General features: G+C 51.5%; 1 protein-coding gene across 5 annotated transcripts in view; it reads left to right on the top strand.

Moving 5' to 3' along the window:
- STAG1 (stromal antigen 1) overlaps positions 1 to 18,907 on the top strand; it is a 391,372-nt gene that overhangs the window by 319,244 nt on the left and 53,221 nt on the right. For all 5 annotated transcript variants that reach the window (XM_054039941.1, XM_054039940.1, XM_054039942.1 and 2 more), the window contains 2 exons: positions 14,339 to 14,513; positions 18,538 to 18,677. In XM_054039941.1, the coding sequence (XP_053895916.1) occupies positions 14,339 to 14,513; positions 18,538 to 18,677 (315 nt within the window). The remainder of the gene's footprint in view (positions 1 to 14,338; positions 14,514 to 18,537; positions 18,678 to 18,907) is intronic.

Below are 18,907 nucleotides of genomic sequence, written 5' to 3'. Positions count from 1 at the left end.
TTGTAGTATTATAAGCAAATTTGGCTAGGCATACTGGGGGAATCCAATCATCTTGGTAAAAATTCAAGAAACAGCAGGGTCACAGACACCCCACCCAGTTCCATTGTTTGGTTGACCCTTTTGGTCTGGCTGTCAGTCTGAAGGTGGTAGACAATTGAGATGAGGAGTTTGGTGCCAAGAAGACAGAGGAATTCCTGTCAGAACCAGGAGACAAATTGGGCGCCCCAATCAGAAATGATGTGTTCTGATCGTGTCATGGCACGCCAGAAGACATGTTCCAAAAAGAGCTGTGCCATTTCATGGCCTGATTGAAGGATACGGTAGGGATGAAATGGGCCATTTTTGTCAGGAGGTCCACAATTGTCAGGACCACCAAGTGCTTTTGGGAGTGGGGCAACTCCACAATGAAGTCCATTGAGAGGGTGGACCATGGGCGTGGAGGCACGTGAAGGGGCAAAAGAAGGCCCAGTGGTCTCATGTGCTGTTTTTCATTGTGGGTACAGAGATCACACATCCTAACATAGTCTTTGATGTCTTTTCATTAGTTTGGCATCAGAAATACCTGGAAATCAGATTCTTAAACTAGTCAAAATATCCTGACATGGGAAAGTCATGGTACAATCTCAATATTTGAGTTGGGGGTCTCCTTCAGGAGTGTAATGGTGATCCCTATGGTAGAGGAGGCCTTGCTGTAGTTGGAAGCTTGACCCCAGGGAGGCACTGGGGTTTTCCAGGGACTGGCAGATTGGTGCCACAGATGGGTCAATGAGGAACAGATGATGGTCATTAGATGACCTTTGCCTTGTCCCTCTCATGAAATGGGAGGGTTTGATAATGGTGATCAGAGCTTTCTCCTCTACTTTGTAGTGTTCGTTCTTGTGGGACAAGGGCATCTGCCTTCCCAAATTTAGTCCCTGGGTGTAGGTGACTATAAAATTGAATCTGGATAGAAAATATGCACAGCAGATCTAGCGTTGGTTTAACCATCAGGCTGTCTGTAAGTATTCTAATTTTTTGTGTTCAGTCAAAACTTGGACAGGAGTGTGGGCGCTTTCAAGGAGGTAATGCCACTCCTCGAAGACAGCCCACATGGCCAGGAGTTCCTTGTCTCATATGTCATAGTTTTTCTCCATGGGGATCAATTTCCAGGAGAAAATGGTGCAGAGGTGAAGTAGCTGGTGGGAAACTGAAAATTGGGAATGAACTGCACCTATTGCAAAATCTGAGGCATCAGTTTCAATGATTAAGGCCTGAGTGGGTTCAAATGGGGGTGGATGTGAAGGGTCTTTTCAGGTGATCGAATGCAGCCTGTGTGGCAGTGGACCAGGTGAATCTGGCCCTCCTCCTTGAGGAGGGACATTAAGGACACAACCAGACTGGAAAACCCCTTAATGAATCGCCTATCAAAATTTGCAAAACCCAGGAAACTGTGTGTCCCACACACATTTGAGGGTGCCTTCCAATGTGATTGCCACTACCTAGCAGGGATCCATAGCAAGCCCTGCTGGAGAGATGATGTAACCCAAGAACTACACCATCTCCTTGTCAAATTCACACTTCACAGGCTTGACATAGAGTTGATTGTGTAGCAAAGCCAATCTAGAATATGTACATGACGGTCATGGAGCTCTTGATTTTTCAGAGAAGATGAGAATGTTGTCTTTATAGATGGACCGTGCCAGCTAGGAAGGTGGAGTGACAAATAAATTTCTTCCATAGGTTTTCCTCTAGGTAATTCCGGAAAGGCCTGTAGGTCTGGCTCAGAGAGAGTGTAAATGCCTCCAAAGAGAACCTCCACTCCCCAGATGGAGTTCGATAAGGTAGTTATAACTGTGGTGCAGTGATAGGGTGTGCATCTTCTGTGTGTTGAACACCTTGGGGAACTCCAGGTATTTGACAGGAATCTTAGGTGTGGTTGGGCCCACTGTTTGTGTCTCTGGGAGTCTTGGGGGTTGGAGCACACCATAGAGTGTGGTCAAATGAGGACAGAGGCTCAGGCAGCATTCTCATTGGCACTGCAGGGAGCAGAAGAGCACTGTCCTTGATTGCCAGCAAATTAGGGAGTCACAGGGCACCAACAACAACTGGTAAATGCAGGGCATGGACCACCCCGAACTACATGATTTCCTGGTGGCTGCTGCTGGTGGTAATCTCTGTGGGCACCATCTCATACATGATGGGCCCTAAAGAGAGGGGTGACCCTTCATTGGTCTCAGCAAACTGAGTAGAGTCTTTGTGGGAGGTAGGAATCAGATGATTTTTGACAATTTCTTGGTTGACACAGTCACCAGATGTGCCTGAATCAACAAATGCCTCCAATCAGAGGTCAGGCATCACGGAGTGCTAGAGGGGAAGGGAAGACGAGTGATGTGTTGGTTAGGGATTCTCAAGATTCCAGCAAAGTGGCAGCAGAGTGGCTTACTGTGACGTGATGTGAAACACTGACCCAGCCCCGGACCTCCTCTTTCCCCCCTCCCCGGGATTGTGTTTTGGCATTTCCCAACCTGGAGGGATTTTGATTCTTGGCTCAGCACCATGCTGCAAAATGCTTGGATTCCTTGCAGTACAAACAGAATCCTAGAGCCCAGCACCGGTACTTGATTGACCTGCATCACCTTGGGGTCCATTGGATTACCCAGAGTTTCATATGACAGAGAGGTCCAGTTTGATGAGGGTCAGGGGCTGCACTTTTTTTCGTGCCCTTGTTCCGTTAGCCAGTTATCAATCCTAATGCACAGCTTGATCAGGGCCCCCTAAGGTACATGGGGGTTCTACGTGAGGTAATTCATCTTTAAAAGGATCATTGAGTCCTTGCTGGAAGTGATTTTGTTGCACAACCTTATCCCAGCAGGGATTGGCTGCCAGGCATTGAAACATGGCTGCCTATCTGACGATAGGCTGGAACCTATGTCAGAGGGCTTGGAGTGCAGCTTCTGCAGTGCGCTCTCTGTTAGGGTCATCAAAAATACTCAAGAAGAGGGTTAGACGCCTCCAATAGTGGGAGGCCTATACTAGGGCCTCTCTGGTAAGCAGGCTAATCACAAGTCCTGCTTAGGAACAGTCTGTGGGGTATGATAGCAGTCAAAGTGTGAAGAGCAGGTGACATTAATTTGAAAAAACCCAGAATTGGGACAGTCTCCAATGAAATTGTCAGATAGGGGGACCTTGGGCTCTCAGGTAGCAGGTGTGAGGGTTGGGAGCTCACAGGCACCATCCTGGCATGTATACCTGAGCCTGAAGGACTGCATTCTGTTCTCAAAGTGTGACTCTCCCTACTTCTGGTCCTTGTGGACTGTTCAAACTGTAAGCTGCCAGGGTGTGGGTGGCCTTCTTAGGGTGGAGTGGGACCTTATTTGGTGGTTGCAGTGGCAGTTTGGAATAGTGTTGAGCATCATTCTAGTTTTTCTACCTAATTTTTTTTAGAGGCAACTTATCCCTCTCATTATTTTAGTTTTGATGTAATTCTTTGAACCAATTGTGACGGGTTGGATCACAGAAACCTCTTTAGGACTGCCACCTGATGTCCTAGACTACCTCTGAGCCCGTTTTCCCTGCCAGCTTGGGACTTCAGTACCTTGCCTTGTTTGAGCCAGACATGCTTGCCTGCTGCAAACACAGATCCAAGTCTGAACCACATTCTCCACAAGCTGCAAGCTTAACTGAAAACAGCTTAAGAAGTGCTCCTGTCTCCAGCTCTCAGATGCCCAGCTCCCAATGGGGTCCAAACCCCAAATAAATCCATTTTACCCTGTATAAAGCTTATGCAGGGTAAACTCATAAATTGTTCGCCCTCTATAACACTGACAGAGAGATATGCACAGCTGTTCCCCACCCCCACCCCCCAGTATTAATACTTAGTCTGGGTTAATTAATAAGTAAAAAGTGATTTTATAAAATATAAAAAGTAGGATTTAAGTGGTTCCAAGTAATAACAGACAGAACAAAATAAATTACCAAGCAAAATAAAATAAAACATGCAAGTCTAAGCCTAATACAGTAAAAACTAAATGCAGGTAAATCTCACCCTCAGAGATGTTATAATAAGCCTCTTTTACAGACTAGACTTCCTCCTAGTCTAGGTCCAGCAATCCCTCACACCCCTGTAGTTACTGTCCTATGTTCCAGTTTCTTTCAGACATCTCCTTGGGTGGAGAGGCTATCTTTTGTGCCATCTGAAGACCAAATGGAGTGGTTTTCAGGGGCATATATAGTCTCTCTTTTGTGGGTGGAAACCCCTCTCTCCCCCTGTGTAGAATCCAGCTACAATATGGAGTTTTGGTGTCACATGGGCAAATCACATCTCCATGCATGACTCCGTTTTCTACAGGAGTTCCCAGGAAAGCTCAGCTGTGGATTGGTGTCTTATCAAGGTCCATTGTTAGCTTAAGTGTTTCTTGATTGGGCACTTACTGAGAATAGTTTTTTCTCAAGAAGCTGACCAAATGCCTCACTGAGGCTACTTAAAATCAAACAAGTACATAGCCAATATTCATAACTTCAAATACAAAAATACATGCATACAAATAGGATGAATATATTTAGTAGATCATAAATAACCTTTGCAGAAATATGTTACATGGCATATCTAGCATAAAACATATTCCAGTTATATCATATTTACACTCGTAAGCATATTCCTATAAAGCATTATGGGGTGCAACATCACACCAACGTACATTCTATCTTTTATCTCCGGTTTCCCCTGTTGTAGCATCTTAACTTTAGGGGAGCAGTGCAGTCTAGTGGATAGAACTCTAGTATGGAACTCAAGTGACTTGGACTCACTGCCTGCTGGGTGATCCCGAGCAAGTCATTTCAACTCTGTGTACCACAGTTTCCCCATCTGTAAAATAATACTTGCCTTTGTTGCAAACACTTTAAGAACTATGGATGAAAATCTAGGTATTATTATGGTTACTTCACTGTAAGTATTTTAGTGAAATCCTCCGGGAGCTATAGAGTGTCAGATGTGACAAAGTTCCTCCTCTATCTTGGTGGGCCCTGCGCTTATTGGTGAATCTCTGAGGCAAGAAAATCCACCATGTGGGTTGGGGAACAGCCCAGAAACCTTCCCCTCTGGAAGAACCCACAGTCCAGGTCAATTGGGAGGTTTGGGGGGAACCCAGGCCCGCCCTCTACTCCAGGTTCCAGCCCAGGGCCCTGTGGACTCCAGCTGTCTATAGTGCCTCCTGTAACAGCTGCATGACAGCTACAACTCCCTGGGCTACTTCCCCATAGCCTCCTACAAACACCTTCCTCATTCTCACCACAGGACCTTCCTCCTGGTGTCTGATAACGCTTGTGCTCCTCAGTCCTCAAGCAGCAGGAAAGACCCCTCTCAGGTGGTGGTCGATGGTGGTGGCCTGCCTGCCTTAACTGGTTCTAGCAGGTTCCTGATTACTCTAGTGCAGCCCCTGCTCTGGTCACTCAGGCAACTGACAACTGTTCAGCCAGTGGCCAGGGTGTTTGCCTTTGAACAGACTCCTATACCTCACTGGCCTGAAGGGAGGTAGGTAGAGAGCTGCTCCTCCTGCTTCTTCTAGGCCCTGGGTTTTCCCTACAACTGCTGTCTGTTGCTGCTGCTCCAGCTACACCCCTGGCTGGACTAACCCCCCCTCCCCTGCATCTCTGCTACCTGCTTGCTGGCTGGCTGGCTGCTAGACCCTCCCCTCCCCCTTGGTTGTTGCTGCTCCAGTTACAGCCTCTGGGGGGGGGGCTACTGGCCCACTCCCCGGAGGAGGGGAGGGAGGGAGCCAACCATTGCTCCTACTGCTGAGGACACCACCACCATCAACCACCACCTGAGAGGGGTCTTTCCTGCTGGCCACCAGACTTCCGCCTAAAGCTGCTGTTTTTGCTGCTGGGAGCTGCTGGAGCCCCGAGGAGGAAGAGAAGGAGAAGAGGACCATCTGCCAGTAGGGGAGCGCGTAAGAACAGACCACCGTGGAGGGGGTTCTCACGGACTGAGTAACTTTTGAACTGTGTTCTTGTGGTGGGGGTCTAGACTGTGTTTGTGGGACACAGGGGTTGTGACGTGGAGCCTGCCCCCTGGTCTGTCTGTGTCCCCCCCAAACCCCACCACCACCATCATCGTTGCCCCCTCCACCATCCCCACTGGCTACTTACCATCTACCTCAAGCTCCTGCCTCTGGGATTTCAGCTGCTCACCTATGCTTGCTACGCCCTGTTGCCACCATTGGGCCTGATACAGCAGCCAGCTTCCAAGGACGTGGGTGCACGTACCCCCCCTTTTTTGACTGACCCCCTTCCCCCCGCAACAAGCCCCCAGCTTTGCCCCTGCTGCCTACCTATTTGCCCCTTGTTGCCTTTTGTCCCTCCCCCTTGCCCCAGCCCCTCGCTAGCTCCAGTTTGTTTGCCTGCCCCGCCCTTTCCCTCTGCAGCCTTTGTTTGACCTGCCCCAGCCTCTGAAGCTAGCCCCGTGGTTCCTCTGCCCCATTTCCCACCTGGTTGCTCCCTTCCCCCTGCGGTCCCCTTGCCCTGATTAGCCCCTCCCCTCGGGCGCCCATGTCCCCTCCTATGCACTTGTGCCCCTCCCCGTTTTAGTTTTGATTCTGTCTCACTGCACCCCCCAATGCTGTTATCTCCTCCCTTCCTTGGTGCAACAAGAGGAGCCGGAAACCTTCCCTGAGTCGGTGACTGACCCCTAGCACTTGATAGCCCCCCCATCCACCCCCCCTTTTTTGGCGCCCTCCTCCCCTGCCTGCAACCTAGCGGGGAGGAGTGGTCGACCTGCTTCCCCTTTCCCTACCCCCCCCCTCCAGTGTATGCTCTCCCCCCGTCCTCATTATGGCAGGGGACGAGGAGAGTGAGACCCCTCGGGCAGACCTTACTGCCCCTCCTCCACCCACCCCACCATCACCCCCCCTAGCCTCTACCTCAACCGCCGCTGCCGAGCCACCTACTACCACCCCTGCTGGAGCGCCGGCAGCGGTGGGTAACGAGGTGACCTCCGCTGCTGCCACGTCCCTCGCCCCCTCTGACTCTGGGGGAGTCCCCCCAGCCGGCAGGAAGGGCCAGGGCACGAAGAAGGGTAAAGGCCCCGCTAAAAAAGCCAGGCCCTCCATGGCAGGGGGTGCCCCCACTGCCGCAGCCCCGCAACAGGCCGCGGCGTCCCTCCCTGCTGTTCCCTCCACCAGCTCTATGGGTGTCCCACCCCCAGCTCCCAGGGCATACGCCCAGGTTGCGGCGGCCCCCCCGCCTGCCGCTACGTCATCTCACCCATCCACCAACTCTGCTACCATCTATAGCGGCCGGGGCCCCTTCCCCACCTTGACCAGGAAGCACAGCGTCCGTTGCCTCCTGGTACCCGCCTCGCCCCACGTGGAGACCTACGTGCGGGCGCTGGCGAGGGTGGTGGGGCCCACCGCCATTGTGGCGGCCTCCAAGATGTACGGCAAGTTCGTCTTCTTCCTAGCATCGGAGGCCGCCGCCCAGGAGGCAGTGGAGAAGGGCCTGGCAGTGGGGGGGCGTGTATGTCCCCCTGGAGCCGCTAGAAGACCTGGGCACCCGTCTGGTCCTGACTTCTGTCGCTCCCTTCCTTCCAAATGCCGCCCTGTTACCTGCCCTCTCTACCCTGGGGAGGCCGATCTCTGTGGTCAGCCCTCTCCCATTGGGCTGCAAAGACCCCGCCCTCCGTCACGTCCTCTCGTTCTGCCGGCAGGTACAGTTACAACTGCCGCCGGCGGCACGTGACGGTGAGGTGCTCGAGGGGTCCTTCTTGGTCCCCTACCAGGGGGCCCGTTACCGGGTGCATTATTCAACGGGGGAGGCCCGGTGCTACCTCTGCCGGGCGATGGGACACGTCCGGAGGGACTGCCCCTTGGCTTGGCACGGAGGGACATCCGGGAGCCCCGGCAGGGCACCGGCCCCGTCGTCGCCGGCGCCCCTAGCTGCCCGGCGCCCGAAGCCGCCCCTCCTCCTTTCCGGTCCACCAACGCTCCCACTCGGGCCCAAGGGGTATCTCCCCCAGTGTGCCTAGACGAGCGAGAGGGCCCCGCCTCTGCCGCCTGCGATCTGGCAGGGCCTGTGGAGGAGGGTGAGGTAGGGATATCGCCGGGCATAGAAGAGGACATGCCTCAGAGAGAATCCTCCCTCCTACATGCTGCCCCACCATTGCCTCCCCGAGTCCCTAAGCCTTCGCTCTTGCTCCCTGACCCAACTCCTGTTAGCCAGCCCCCGGATGATGCCATGGAGGGCTGGTCCTTAGTACAGGGGAAGCGGGGCAAGCGGAAGGCTCAAGCTCCGCTCCTTCCATCTGATGCGGTAGCCCCCTGGAAGACCAGGAAGGGGGGAACCGATGCTGAGCCTTCCACTTTGCCACCAGGTGGGTTTTGTCCACCATTGCCGGCTAGGGAAGACGTGGCAGCATCGGAGGAAATCACTACCCCTCCTCCGGTGTCCCTTCCTATGGAAACCCCTGATGGAGCCCCTCTCGCCCCCTTACAATCTGAAGCCCCTGCACGCACCAAGGCGAGCGTCGCTTTGGGTGCAGGAGGGAAGAGCCCTGGGGTGGTGGAAGGTGATCTCCCTTCCATTTATGAGGAGATCGAGGCCCTGGGTCTGACCCCGGTTACCCAGGGGGAGGACGACCCTCTGCCAGCGGGCCTCGATCTGAGCGACCTCACCTCGGCCCCCCTTTCCCCCTATTACGTCCCCTTACCCACTGCTTCCACTCCCGCCTCCGAGGAGCCCCTGGACTCTTCCACCATCCCAGCTGCAGATGGCACCCCGCTAGCGGCCACCGAACCTCTTGAGGCGACAGCCACTGCCACGCAACCGGGACCCAAGTCGCCAGGGGACTCCCTCATGGCTGAGGGACAGCCGACCTCCTTTCTGGGTGGGGGCCCCATCGTTGATTCTCCACTTATGGATGCCGTGGCCTTACCATCTGCCTTGGAGCACGAGTCCGGCATCGCCAAGGGCCCACCTCCATCCCTGCAAATCCCTGAGCCCCTTTGTGGGGTGCCACACACCCCCACCCAGTGGCCTGGCTGCTGAGGCCCCCGATCCCACTATCGCCCCTTCCCCTGTCCCTATTCCTGACTCCGACCCTGCCCCTGTCACCGACCCCGTCCCTGTCCCCTCCACTTCCCATGATGCTATTGCCGCCCCTGGGGCCGTCTCCTTCCATATCCTAGAGGATGACCCCCAAGGAGCGGCCTTTGTTTTTCCCTGTCCCAACCCACCAGGGGCTGCTGTTTTCCCTCCACCGCCCCCCATTGAGCCAGGGTCTGAGGCGGGCCACGTCGAGGGTCTGCCCCCTGCTTGCTCGTCTTGGTGGGCCACGGGGCTGTGACAGGGGCCCCACTGGGGGATAGCCATAGATCAATAACCCCACCCCCTATACGCTGAGAGAGGAGCTACGGGACTTCCTTGAGGACGTCCGTGGCTCCCGCAACAAGGTACAGCTTGCACTCCAGCGATGGGGGGATTTCCATCAGATCCTCCGGGCCGCGAGGGCCCTCATGGGGGTGGGTAAGAGGACCGGGAGGCAGGCCGCCGCGGCCTACCAACGGGTCCGCCTCTTCCGTGACTCCTTAATCGCTTATGGGGTAGGTCACGGATTGTTGCGCGGCCCAACGGAGGCCGTGGGTGTTTCTGCTAGCGAGCATCCCCCCCAGCCTTCCTCATGGCACCGATCATCTTCGCAACATTAAACACCCGGGGCTGTAGGATGGGTCTCCGCAAGAGCCAGGTGCTCTCCTTCCTTCGGGAGGGGGGGTACTCTGATTTTCCTGCAGGAGATCCATACGGATCCGGCCGCTGAAGCTAGCTGGCGGCTGGAGTGGGGGGACAGGGTCTATTTTAGCCACCTCACAGTTCGTACGGCTGGAGTGGCGACCCTGTTCTCCCCCGACCTACGGCCCGAGGTGCTGGGGGTCACCGAGGCTGTGCCGGGCCGCCTGCTGCACCTCCGGGTCCGCATGGAGGGGCTTGTAGTTAATCTCATCAACCTTTACGCCCCGACATTGGGCCCGGAGAGGTTGTGTTTTTATCAGCAGGCGTCCGCCTTCCTCGGCACCTTGGATCCTCGTGAGTGCCTGGTCTTGGGCGGGGACTTTAACGCCACCCTTGAGGAACGGGACCGCTCGGGGACCGAGCAGCACCAGGCCGCCGTGGACGTCCTCCGGGAGATCGTCGAACGTCACTCCCTGGTGGACATCTGGCACGACCACCACCCAGATGACGTTTCGACATTCACTTTTGTCCGGGTGGAGGTTCGTCGGTCGTACCACTCCCGGTTGGACCGCATCTATATGTCACGCTTCCATCTTTCCCAGGCCCACTCCTCCAGCGTCTGGCCGGCCCCTTTTTCAGATCACCATCTAGCCACCGTGACAGCCTCTCTCTGCGCGGAGAGGCCGGGGCCGGCCTATTGGCACTTTAACAATAGCTTGTTGGAGGATGTGGGCTTTGTGGCGTCCTTCCGGGAGTTCTGGCTAGCCTGGCGAGGGCAGCGGCATGCCTTTCCCTCAGCGCGACGGTGGTGGGACCTGGGGAAGGTGTGCGCCCAGCTCTTCTGCCGTGACTACACCCGGGGCGCCAGCCGATGGAGGGATGCGGCGATAGGGCAGTTGGAACGGAAGGTCTTAGAGCTGGAGAGGCGTCTGGCCGCCAGCCCCGGTGATCCATCCCTCTGCGGAGCGTGCCGGGAGAAGCGGGAAGAGCTGCGGACCCTCGAGGACCATTGGGCCTGAGGTGCCTTTGTTCGATCCCACATCCGCCTCCTTCGGGAGATGGATCGCAGTTCCCGCTTCTTCTATGCCCTGGAGAAAAAGAGGGGGGCTAAAAAGCACGTCACCTGCCTTCTAGCAGAGGACGGCACCCCCCTCACGGATCCGGCGGAAATGTGCGGGAGGGCCAGGGCCTTCTACGCAGGCCTTTTCTCCCCGGATCCGACCAATCCTAACACTTGCAGAATGCTCTGGGATGAACTCCCGACGCTCAGCGTGGGCGACCGAGACCGGCTGGAGCTGCCTCTCACTCTGGCCGAGTTCTCGGAAGCCCTCCGCTGCATGCCCACCAATAAATCTCCGGGCATGGATGGGCTGACCGTGGAGTTCTACCGCGTGTTTTGGGACGTCCTCGACCCGGACCTTGTCACTGTCTGGGCCGAGTCCTTGCAGGGCAGGGTCCTCCCTCTTTCGTGCAGGCGAGCCGTGCTGACCTTATTGCCGAAGAAGGGGACCTCCGCGATTTACGGAATTGGCGTCCCATCTCGCTCCTCAGCACGGACTATAAAATCGTAGCGAAGGCCATCTCGCTGCGGCTAGGGTCCGTGTTGGTGGACGTGATCCACCCAGACCAGACCTACGCCGTCCCGGGCCGCACCATCTTCGACGATTTGTATCTGGTCCGGGACCTCTTGGAACTCGGGTGTAGGGATGGTCTGTCGTTCGCCCTCCTGTCCCTGGATCAGGAGAAGGCGTTCGACAGGGTGGACCACGGGTATCTCCTGGGCACTCTGCGAGCATTTGGCTTCAGGCCCCAGTTTGTGGGTTTTCTCCAGGTGCTGTACGCCTCCGCAGAGTGTTTGGTCAGGCTCAACTGGACCCTGACCGAACCGGTCCGCTTCGGGCGAGGAGTACGTCAAGGGTGCCCCCTCTCGGGCCAGCTGTATGCTCTGGCGATCGAGCCCTTCCTCTGTCTCCTCCGTAGGAGGTTGGCAGGGTTGGTGCTGCGGGAGCCGGAGCTGCGGCTGGTCCTGTCGGCGTACGCCGACGACGTGCTCCTCGTGTTCCAGGACCCGGGCGACTTGGTGCGGGTGGAGGCTTGCCAGACCATCTATTCGGCGGCCTCCTCCGCCCGGGTTAACTGGGTCAAGAGCTCTGGCCTGGTGGTAGGGGACGGGTGGCAGGCGAGCTCCCTCCCACCCGCGCTTCAGGCCATCCAGTGGAGCGCGGGTCTGCTGCTCTATCTCGGCGTTTACCTTTCTGCCACGCATCCGTCTCCGCCGGAGAACTGGCTAGGTTTAGAGGGCAGAGTGTCGGAGCGGCTCCGGAAATGGACAGGACTACTCCGGTGTCTCTCCCTTCGAGGGAGAGCACTGGTGCTCAATCAACTAGTCCTGTCCATGCTCTGGTACTGGCTCAACACCCTGGTCCCGGCCCCAGGCTTCCTGACCACCCTCCAGACGTTGATTCTGGAGTTCTTTTGGTCAGGACTGCACTGGGTCTCTGCGGGGGTTCTCCATCTACCCCTGGAGGAGGGAGGGCAGGGCCTGAAGTGTCTGCACGCTCAGGTCCACGTCTTCTGCCTCCAGGCCCTGCAGAGGCTCCTTTATGGTGCAGGTAGTCCGGCATGGAGCGTATTGGCGCACACCTTCTTGCGCCGCTTCAGAGGGCTCCGATATGACCGGCAGCTCCTTTGTCTCCATCCGAGAGGTCTTCCGCGAGGCCTCTCCGAGCTGCCGGTCTTCTACCAGGACCTCCTCCGGACCTGGAAACTGTTTTCAGTGACCAGGTCCATGGGGGCAGATCTCCTCGCGGAGCCCCTGCTATACAACCCCCAGCTTCGTGTGCAGGTGGCGGAGTCCCCCATGGTGCGCCAGAGGTTGGTCCTAGCAGAAGTCACCAAAGTCGGAGACCTCCTGGACTACGACCGGGGAGACTGGCTGGATCCCCTGACGCTCGCTCAGCTCATGGGGCTCTCCAGACCTCGTACTCCCCGGCGTGTACTTCAGGAGGTGAGGGCCGCTTTGCCGCCCGCTGCTCGGGACTATCTCAACCGGGTCTTGCGAGAGGGCACGCCCCACCCACCCTCCACTCCGAGCCCTCCAGACTTTTTCATCGGGCCCCTGCCCCGTGGACCCAACCAGCCCCCTCCCCGTCCATTCGCCATGAGCCGGCTGCACCATCTGCAGCCGGTTCTGTTCCGGACCGCGCCAAGGAAACATCTATACACGCTCGTGCTCCATGTTCTTCATGTCCTCACCCTCGCGTCCCGCCCCGATACGAAGTGGCGGGACCTTCTGCCACCTCTGGAGGGTGAGGAGCCCCGGTGGGCCAGCCTTTTTTCTGCTCTGATCCCGAAGCCCACCGGGGACATCAGTTGGCGGCTCCTTCACGGAGCCGTGAGCATGGGCATGTACTTGGCGCGGTTTACTCCTATCCCAGACACCTGCCCCTTTTGCGGCGTGAGGGAGACCCTGGCGCATGTTTACCTGGAGTGCGCCAGGCTGCAGCCCCTATTCCGGCTCCTCACGGATATTTTGTTAAGATTTTGGTTACACTTTTCTCCTCACCTTTTTATTTATGCACTCCCTATCCGTCGCCCCACAAAGTCGCGGGACCTCCTGGTCAACCTCCTTCTGGCCCCAGCAAAACTGGCCATCTATAAAACCAGAGTAAGGAGGTTGGCCGATGGAGTTTCCTGTGACTGTGGGGCGTATTTCAGGTCCTCCGTTCTTTCACGTATCCGGGCAGAGTTCCTCTGGGCGGCGTCTACTGGCTCCCTTGACGCCTTCGAGGAGCAGTGGGCGCTGTCCGGGGTTCTCTGCTCGGTGTCCCCGTCTGGTTCGCTTCGTTTGACCCTTTGACCTCACTCCTATCCGTGTTCTTTTATTAGTTGTCCCCTGTACTTTTTTGGTCTCCAGGTCCTGTGGACCCCCCCTTAGGCTGGGGGGGATCCTTTAGCAGTGGGCGGGCTTTGCCCACCCACTTCCTGGATCCCAATAGGTCTGGTCACTCAGGGAACAGAAAACTACTCATCCAGTGACCAGTATATTTGCCCTCTACCAGACTCCTGTACCCCACTGGTTTGGGTCTGTCACACAGAGTACGGATCTGTCACAGTATGTATCTCTGCAGAAGAGATAATTACCTGCTGCCTACTCATCTCTGCAAATGAACATGTGCAACTTCCATGGTTTTCAAGGAAAACTGGGCACTTTTGATCTTTTGTTCTTGTAAGATAAACAACTTTTAGATCTTCACTCACTAACCCACCACTCATCTCAGTGTTGGAAGTTTTGTTAACTCTCATTTTCCTTTTTCCAATTCTAATTTGTTTGTTTCAGTAACAAAGAACTGGCAGTTCAAGGTAGTGGGGATCCACCTTATGCCACTGGAAAGCTGGCAAACAGTATCCTGTCAGAAGTCAAAGGTGTAAAACTTAAGAGTTATAGAAGTTCCCTGTGATCTCCTTCACAAAGCATGGACCCAAGAGTATCAAACTATCACAACTCTGCATTGTTACAGAAGGGCAATTACCATTTAGTGGTGGGAAAATGTCTAGAAATTATATAAACAGCATATTTATATTTTAAAATTATCTTGACCCTTATGGGTTAACTGAATGCAGTAACTTTGTGTTTCAGGCTTTCATGCTGCTCTGTGATCTCTTGATGATTTTTAGCCATCAGCTGATGACTGGAGGTAGAGAGGGTCTTCAACCTTTGGTGTTCAATCCAGACTCTGGGCTCCAGTCTGAACTCCTTAGCTTTGTGATGGACCATGTCTTCATTGACCAAGATGATGAGAACCAGAGCATGGGTATGTATGTTTAGCCATCACATTTTGTACTTGTCCTCTCTCACCTGACACACAGGACTGTCAGGAAAAAATACAGATCTGTGCACCTAAATGTATCATATGAAGTTCTTGTTTTTGCCTCTTGCTTTCTTTGGAGATAAATGTTGGTACATGATCAGTAGTCCTGCACACCTTTACAACAGATAACAATGTTATAAAATGAAATTTCATAGAGCATTTTCATTCAGAGGATGGGGGAGAGTATAAATTGCCATGGCATACACCTGTAATAGCATTCTTCCTTCGTTGTTGTAATTTTTTTTAATGCATCTATGTTCAAGACCAGATACCTTTCTGGAAGATGCACTTTAGTCAAACATAAGTTATTAGGCTCAATCCAGGGTGAAATTTAATGGCCTTTGATTTAAAGAAGGTCAGACTAGATGGTCCTTTCTTGGCTATAAACTCAATAAATCTATGAAAAAGTGGTCCCTTCCCTAAATAGTTCACAGTCTAAGTACATGGTGAGAGATAACAGGTGGCGCAAGAAGCAGCTAGCAAGGAGAGCACAAGGTGAGACGATTACAATTAGTGTAATAAACAGCAGTCACAGCACATCAGAGCCTTGCCATTTAATGTTTCGCAGGCATCACAACAGCGGTGAATTTTAAGAAAGGATTTAAAGATGAAGCTGTCCTTCTTTCCTGTCTGTCTATGTTCCTTTCTTCCTGTGGAAGGAACAAAGCATTTCCTTTAACTGTGAAAGAGGACAGATCAGATAGTATTGCTTTTCAGCATCCAGGTGTCATGTTCTAGTTAACAACTGTTGTTTGAACAGTGCTTTGAAGATGTAAAGTGCTATATTATAGCTAAATATTATTTACTTGTTCTACTCCTAATACCAATTTTGCTCTTCCCAACAGCTGTGCTATGTAGTATTCACTTTCAGAAAAACTTCACTAAAGTGTAGCTAATATTGTGCCTCACAACCGTGCCTTCTGCTCTCTGTATCTCTTTTCAGATATGAAGATATCTGATCTGTGTATGAAACATAAGGAGAGAGTGATCTCCTACCATAGTAAAGGAGCAGATTGTTGTGCAAAAATATCAGGAGACAGATCCTGAATTTGACAATCCTGCATCTGCTGATGAAAATGTGAGGGTGACTTCTGGATCCTCTCCATCTGAAAATTCTGTTGCTTTTCATGAGTTAATGGAAGGAATGGCAACTACTCGCAAATTACCAACCACCTCAATAGCGGAGAATTCATATACCCAGTCTTTGACATCCTTGGTCTTTGCTCTTCTGATAGAGTTTCACTGCCTGGGTTAGATGGTTTTGTACAACCTGCAAAATTTAATCTGGTCAAGTACAGATTCTGTTCAGGTGATGTCTAAAAAGGCAGACAAATTATACCACATGCTCCAAGACAATTTCTCATATTTCCCCACATCCAGCCATGAAGTCTTTGGTTGTAGAGGTGGCTGTACAAAGATCTAAAAATGGACAGGTGCATTCTATTTCTTCAAATAAGTCTGGATTTACTGGGGAGAAAAGTCTCTCTTCCTCTATTTTAGGTTTAAGGGTAATAAATTACCAAGCTATAGTGACACACTACCATTATTATCTTTGGGGGAAAATGTCAGTGTTCACCAAATCTCTCCAAAGTAAACAGAGAAAACTCACATATGCCAGAGGGACATTAAGTTGTGAAACCTGCCCCGAGAGCATTGTTTGATTCTTCAGGTTCTGCAGTTAGAATTGTAACTTCTGCAATTTCCATTGGAAGGTATGTTTGGCTTAGATCTTCAGGCTTTCTCTGAAACCAACTCCAAGGTAGATGATCACCCCTTTAGGGAAAAGGATTGTTCAGTTCCAGAACAGATGAGTTTCTGGAAAAATGAAGGAGCAGGTACAGCACTAGACTCTTGGGCATTTATCAGCAGTCCAGGAAGAGACCTGGAATATCAGTTTTCAGGTACCAACACAACAGAATTAATCATCTTCCTCTTCCTCATACATTACCCAAAGGAGACAATATTATCATCAACAATATCATCCTCAACAGTCTTCTAAGCAAAAGAGATGGAGCTTTAAACCACAAACCAAACCACAAACAGGAGGTGAACCAATTATCTTTACAATCTACTGTGCCAGGCCTTAGGTCCCAAGTTTGACATAATGCCTGAGAGTTGTGATCCAATTTTAATCTAGTCTCATTCCATTTGGAGACCATCTGCATCTAACTTCTAAACATCTATTACCACAGACAAGTAATTTTAGAAATTATTCACAAGTATCCAATAGAATTCAAAATTATTCCTCCTCTCAATCCCCTTCTCCAATCCCTATCCAGGGATCCCTCTCAGAAGAACCTGTTGAGATCAGAGGTTCTGCCCTTCTTGCCCTTCTCAAGTACTCTAGCTGAGGCCTTACTAGTGCCAACGAATGTGGGACAGTTACCTCCCATGACTTACATACCACACTCCTGTTAATATACCCCAGAATGATATTAGTCTTTTTTGTAACTACATCACATTGTTGACTCGTATTCAATTTGTGATCCACTAGAAACCCCAGATCCTTTTCAGCAGTACTTCCACATAGCCAGTTATTCTCCATTTTGTAATTGTGCATTTAATTTTTTCTTCCGATATGTAGTACTTTGCACTTGTCTATATTGAATTGTTGAATTCAGACCAATTCTCCAATTTGTCAAGGTTGTTTTGAATTCTAATCCTGGCCTCCAAAGTGCTTACAACCCCTCCCAGCATGGTGCCATCTGAAATTTTATAGGGATACTCTCCATTCCATTATCCAAGTCATTAATGAAAATATTGCATAGTACTGGACCCAGGACAGACTCCTGTGTGTCCCACTAGATACATCTTCCCAGTTTCACAGTGAATTATTGATAACTACTCTTTGAATATGGTCCTTCAGCCAGTCATGCACCCACCTTATAATAATTTCATCTAGACCACATTTCCCTAGTTTGCTTATGAGTATGTCATGTGGGACTGAGTCAAAAGCCTTACCAAAATCAAGATATCTCACATCTAATCCTTTGTTAAGGTCATCATTTTTTATACTTACCTGTGGACTTTTGTCACCTGCCCCCTTTGAACCTAGGTTAAACCCCTCCTTGCTAGGTTGGCAAGCTTAGGCAGCAGTACTGCCTCCACAAAGCAACTCTGACCCTTCAAGCCTTCTCTTCTTCAGGGCGCAACTGCAACTTGAGTTGGAGGCAGAGGGAATTAAAGGAACATTGGTGGGGTCCTATTCATACCCTTGGCCCAGAGCAACCAGGGCTTGAGGGACATGCACGTGACCCTGCCCATCACTACTGTTTGAAAAGGTTCTGTGCCCAAGTAGCTGGTTCAGTAGAGGCAATATAGTTAGAGAACAGGTGTTACAAAAGGTAAATGCCCCCTTTTATATACCAATTGTGTTTTTTTTCATCTGGTTGAATTCACTCTACAGTGAAGTGATCACTGTTCTCAATATTTGCAACTAACATACTTTTTTACCAAATTGGTGGAATCTCATTTATTATGTCCTGGTCTGTTATTTTCACGTGTTTGATTATTATATCTTGTTATTTTCATTCACAGACGGTTTGCTTATGTTGCATTTTATGTTTCTCATAATGTTTCTCATAATCAATTGACATTTCTCTTCTATTATTTGTTCCTATTTTGGAGTGCCAGGAATGTCAAATCAAAGCATCTCCTAGAGATTTTGTTGCAAAAATCATTCTGCAATGTGATTCTTATTTCTGATTGTTCATATGTGAAATGCATAGGTTCAATGCAACCAGATTAAAGAAGCATCTGCGAATTGTTCACTTGCCAAGATCGTTAACAAAAAAACAGCTTGAGTTTCACTCTTTTTGGTTTTAGTTTCTCCTGAAAGTACGCTAGATATATTTTTGGCTAGTTTAATTTTACAAAAACTGTTGATTTTATTAAACAAAAATAATAGGATTTTGTGTTCCCTTAGAAAACAGCAGATGTTAATAAATATTTTCTTTACTGTATTTAGAGGGAGATGAAGAAGATGAAGCTAACAAAATAGAGGCTTTACATAAAAGAAGGAACCTTCTGGCAGCCTTTAGCAAACTTATTATCTATGATATTGTAGACATGCATGCAGCAGCAGATATCTTCAAACACTATATGAAGGTATGATTCTATATTTTTATCTTCTCCTCCTAAATGAGCACAGAAATTGTAGCTGGAAAAGTCTTAAAATATTAGGCCATTCTGTTCCTCTCTCTACCAGTGCTGTTTTCTTTCCTGTTGCATATTCTTGAGTGCTGTCTCCAGTCTGATTTTAATTGATTACTGAGATGCAAAAAGCTCTGTGATCAGGTTGCAGCAAATATATTTTTGAAATCATAGAGCCAGGTGGT

The sequence above is a fragment of the Malaclemys terrapin genome, chromosome 9 (assembly GCF_027887155.1).
Source record: "Malaclemys terrapin pileata isolate rMalTer1 chromosome 9, rMalTer1.hap1, whole genome shotgun sequence".
Lineage (NCBI taxonomy): Eukaryota > Metazoa > Chordata > Testudines > Emydidae > Malaclemys > Malaclemys terrapin.
This window is presented reverse-complemented; position numbering and strand designations above follow the sequence as displayed.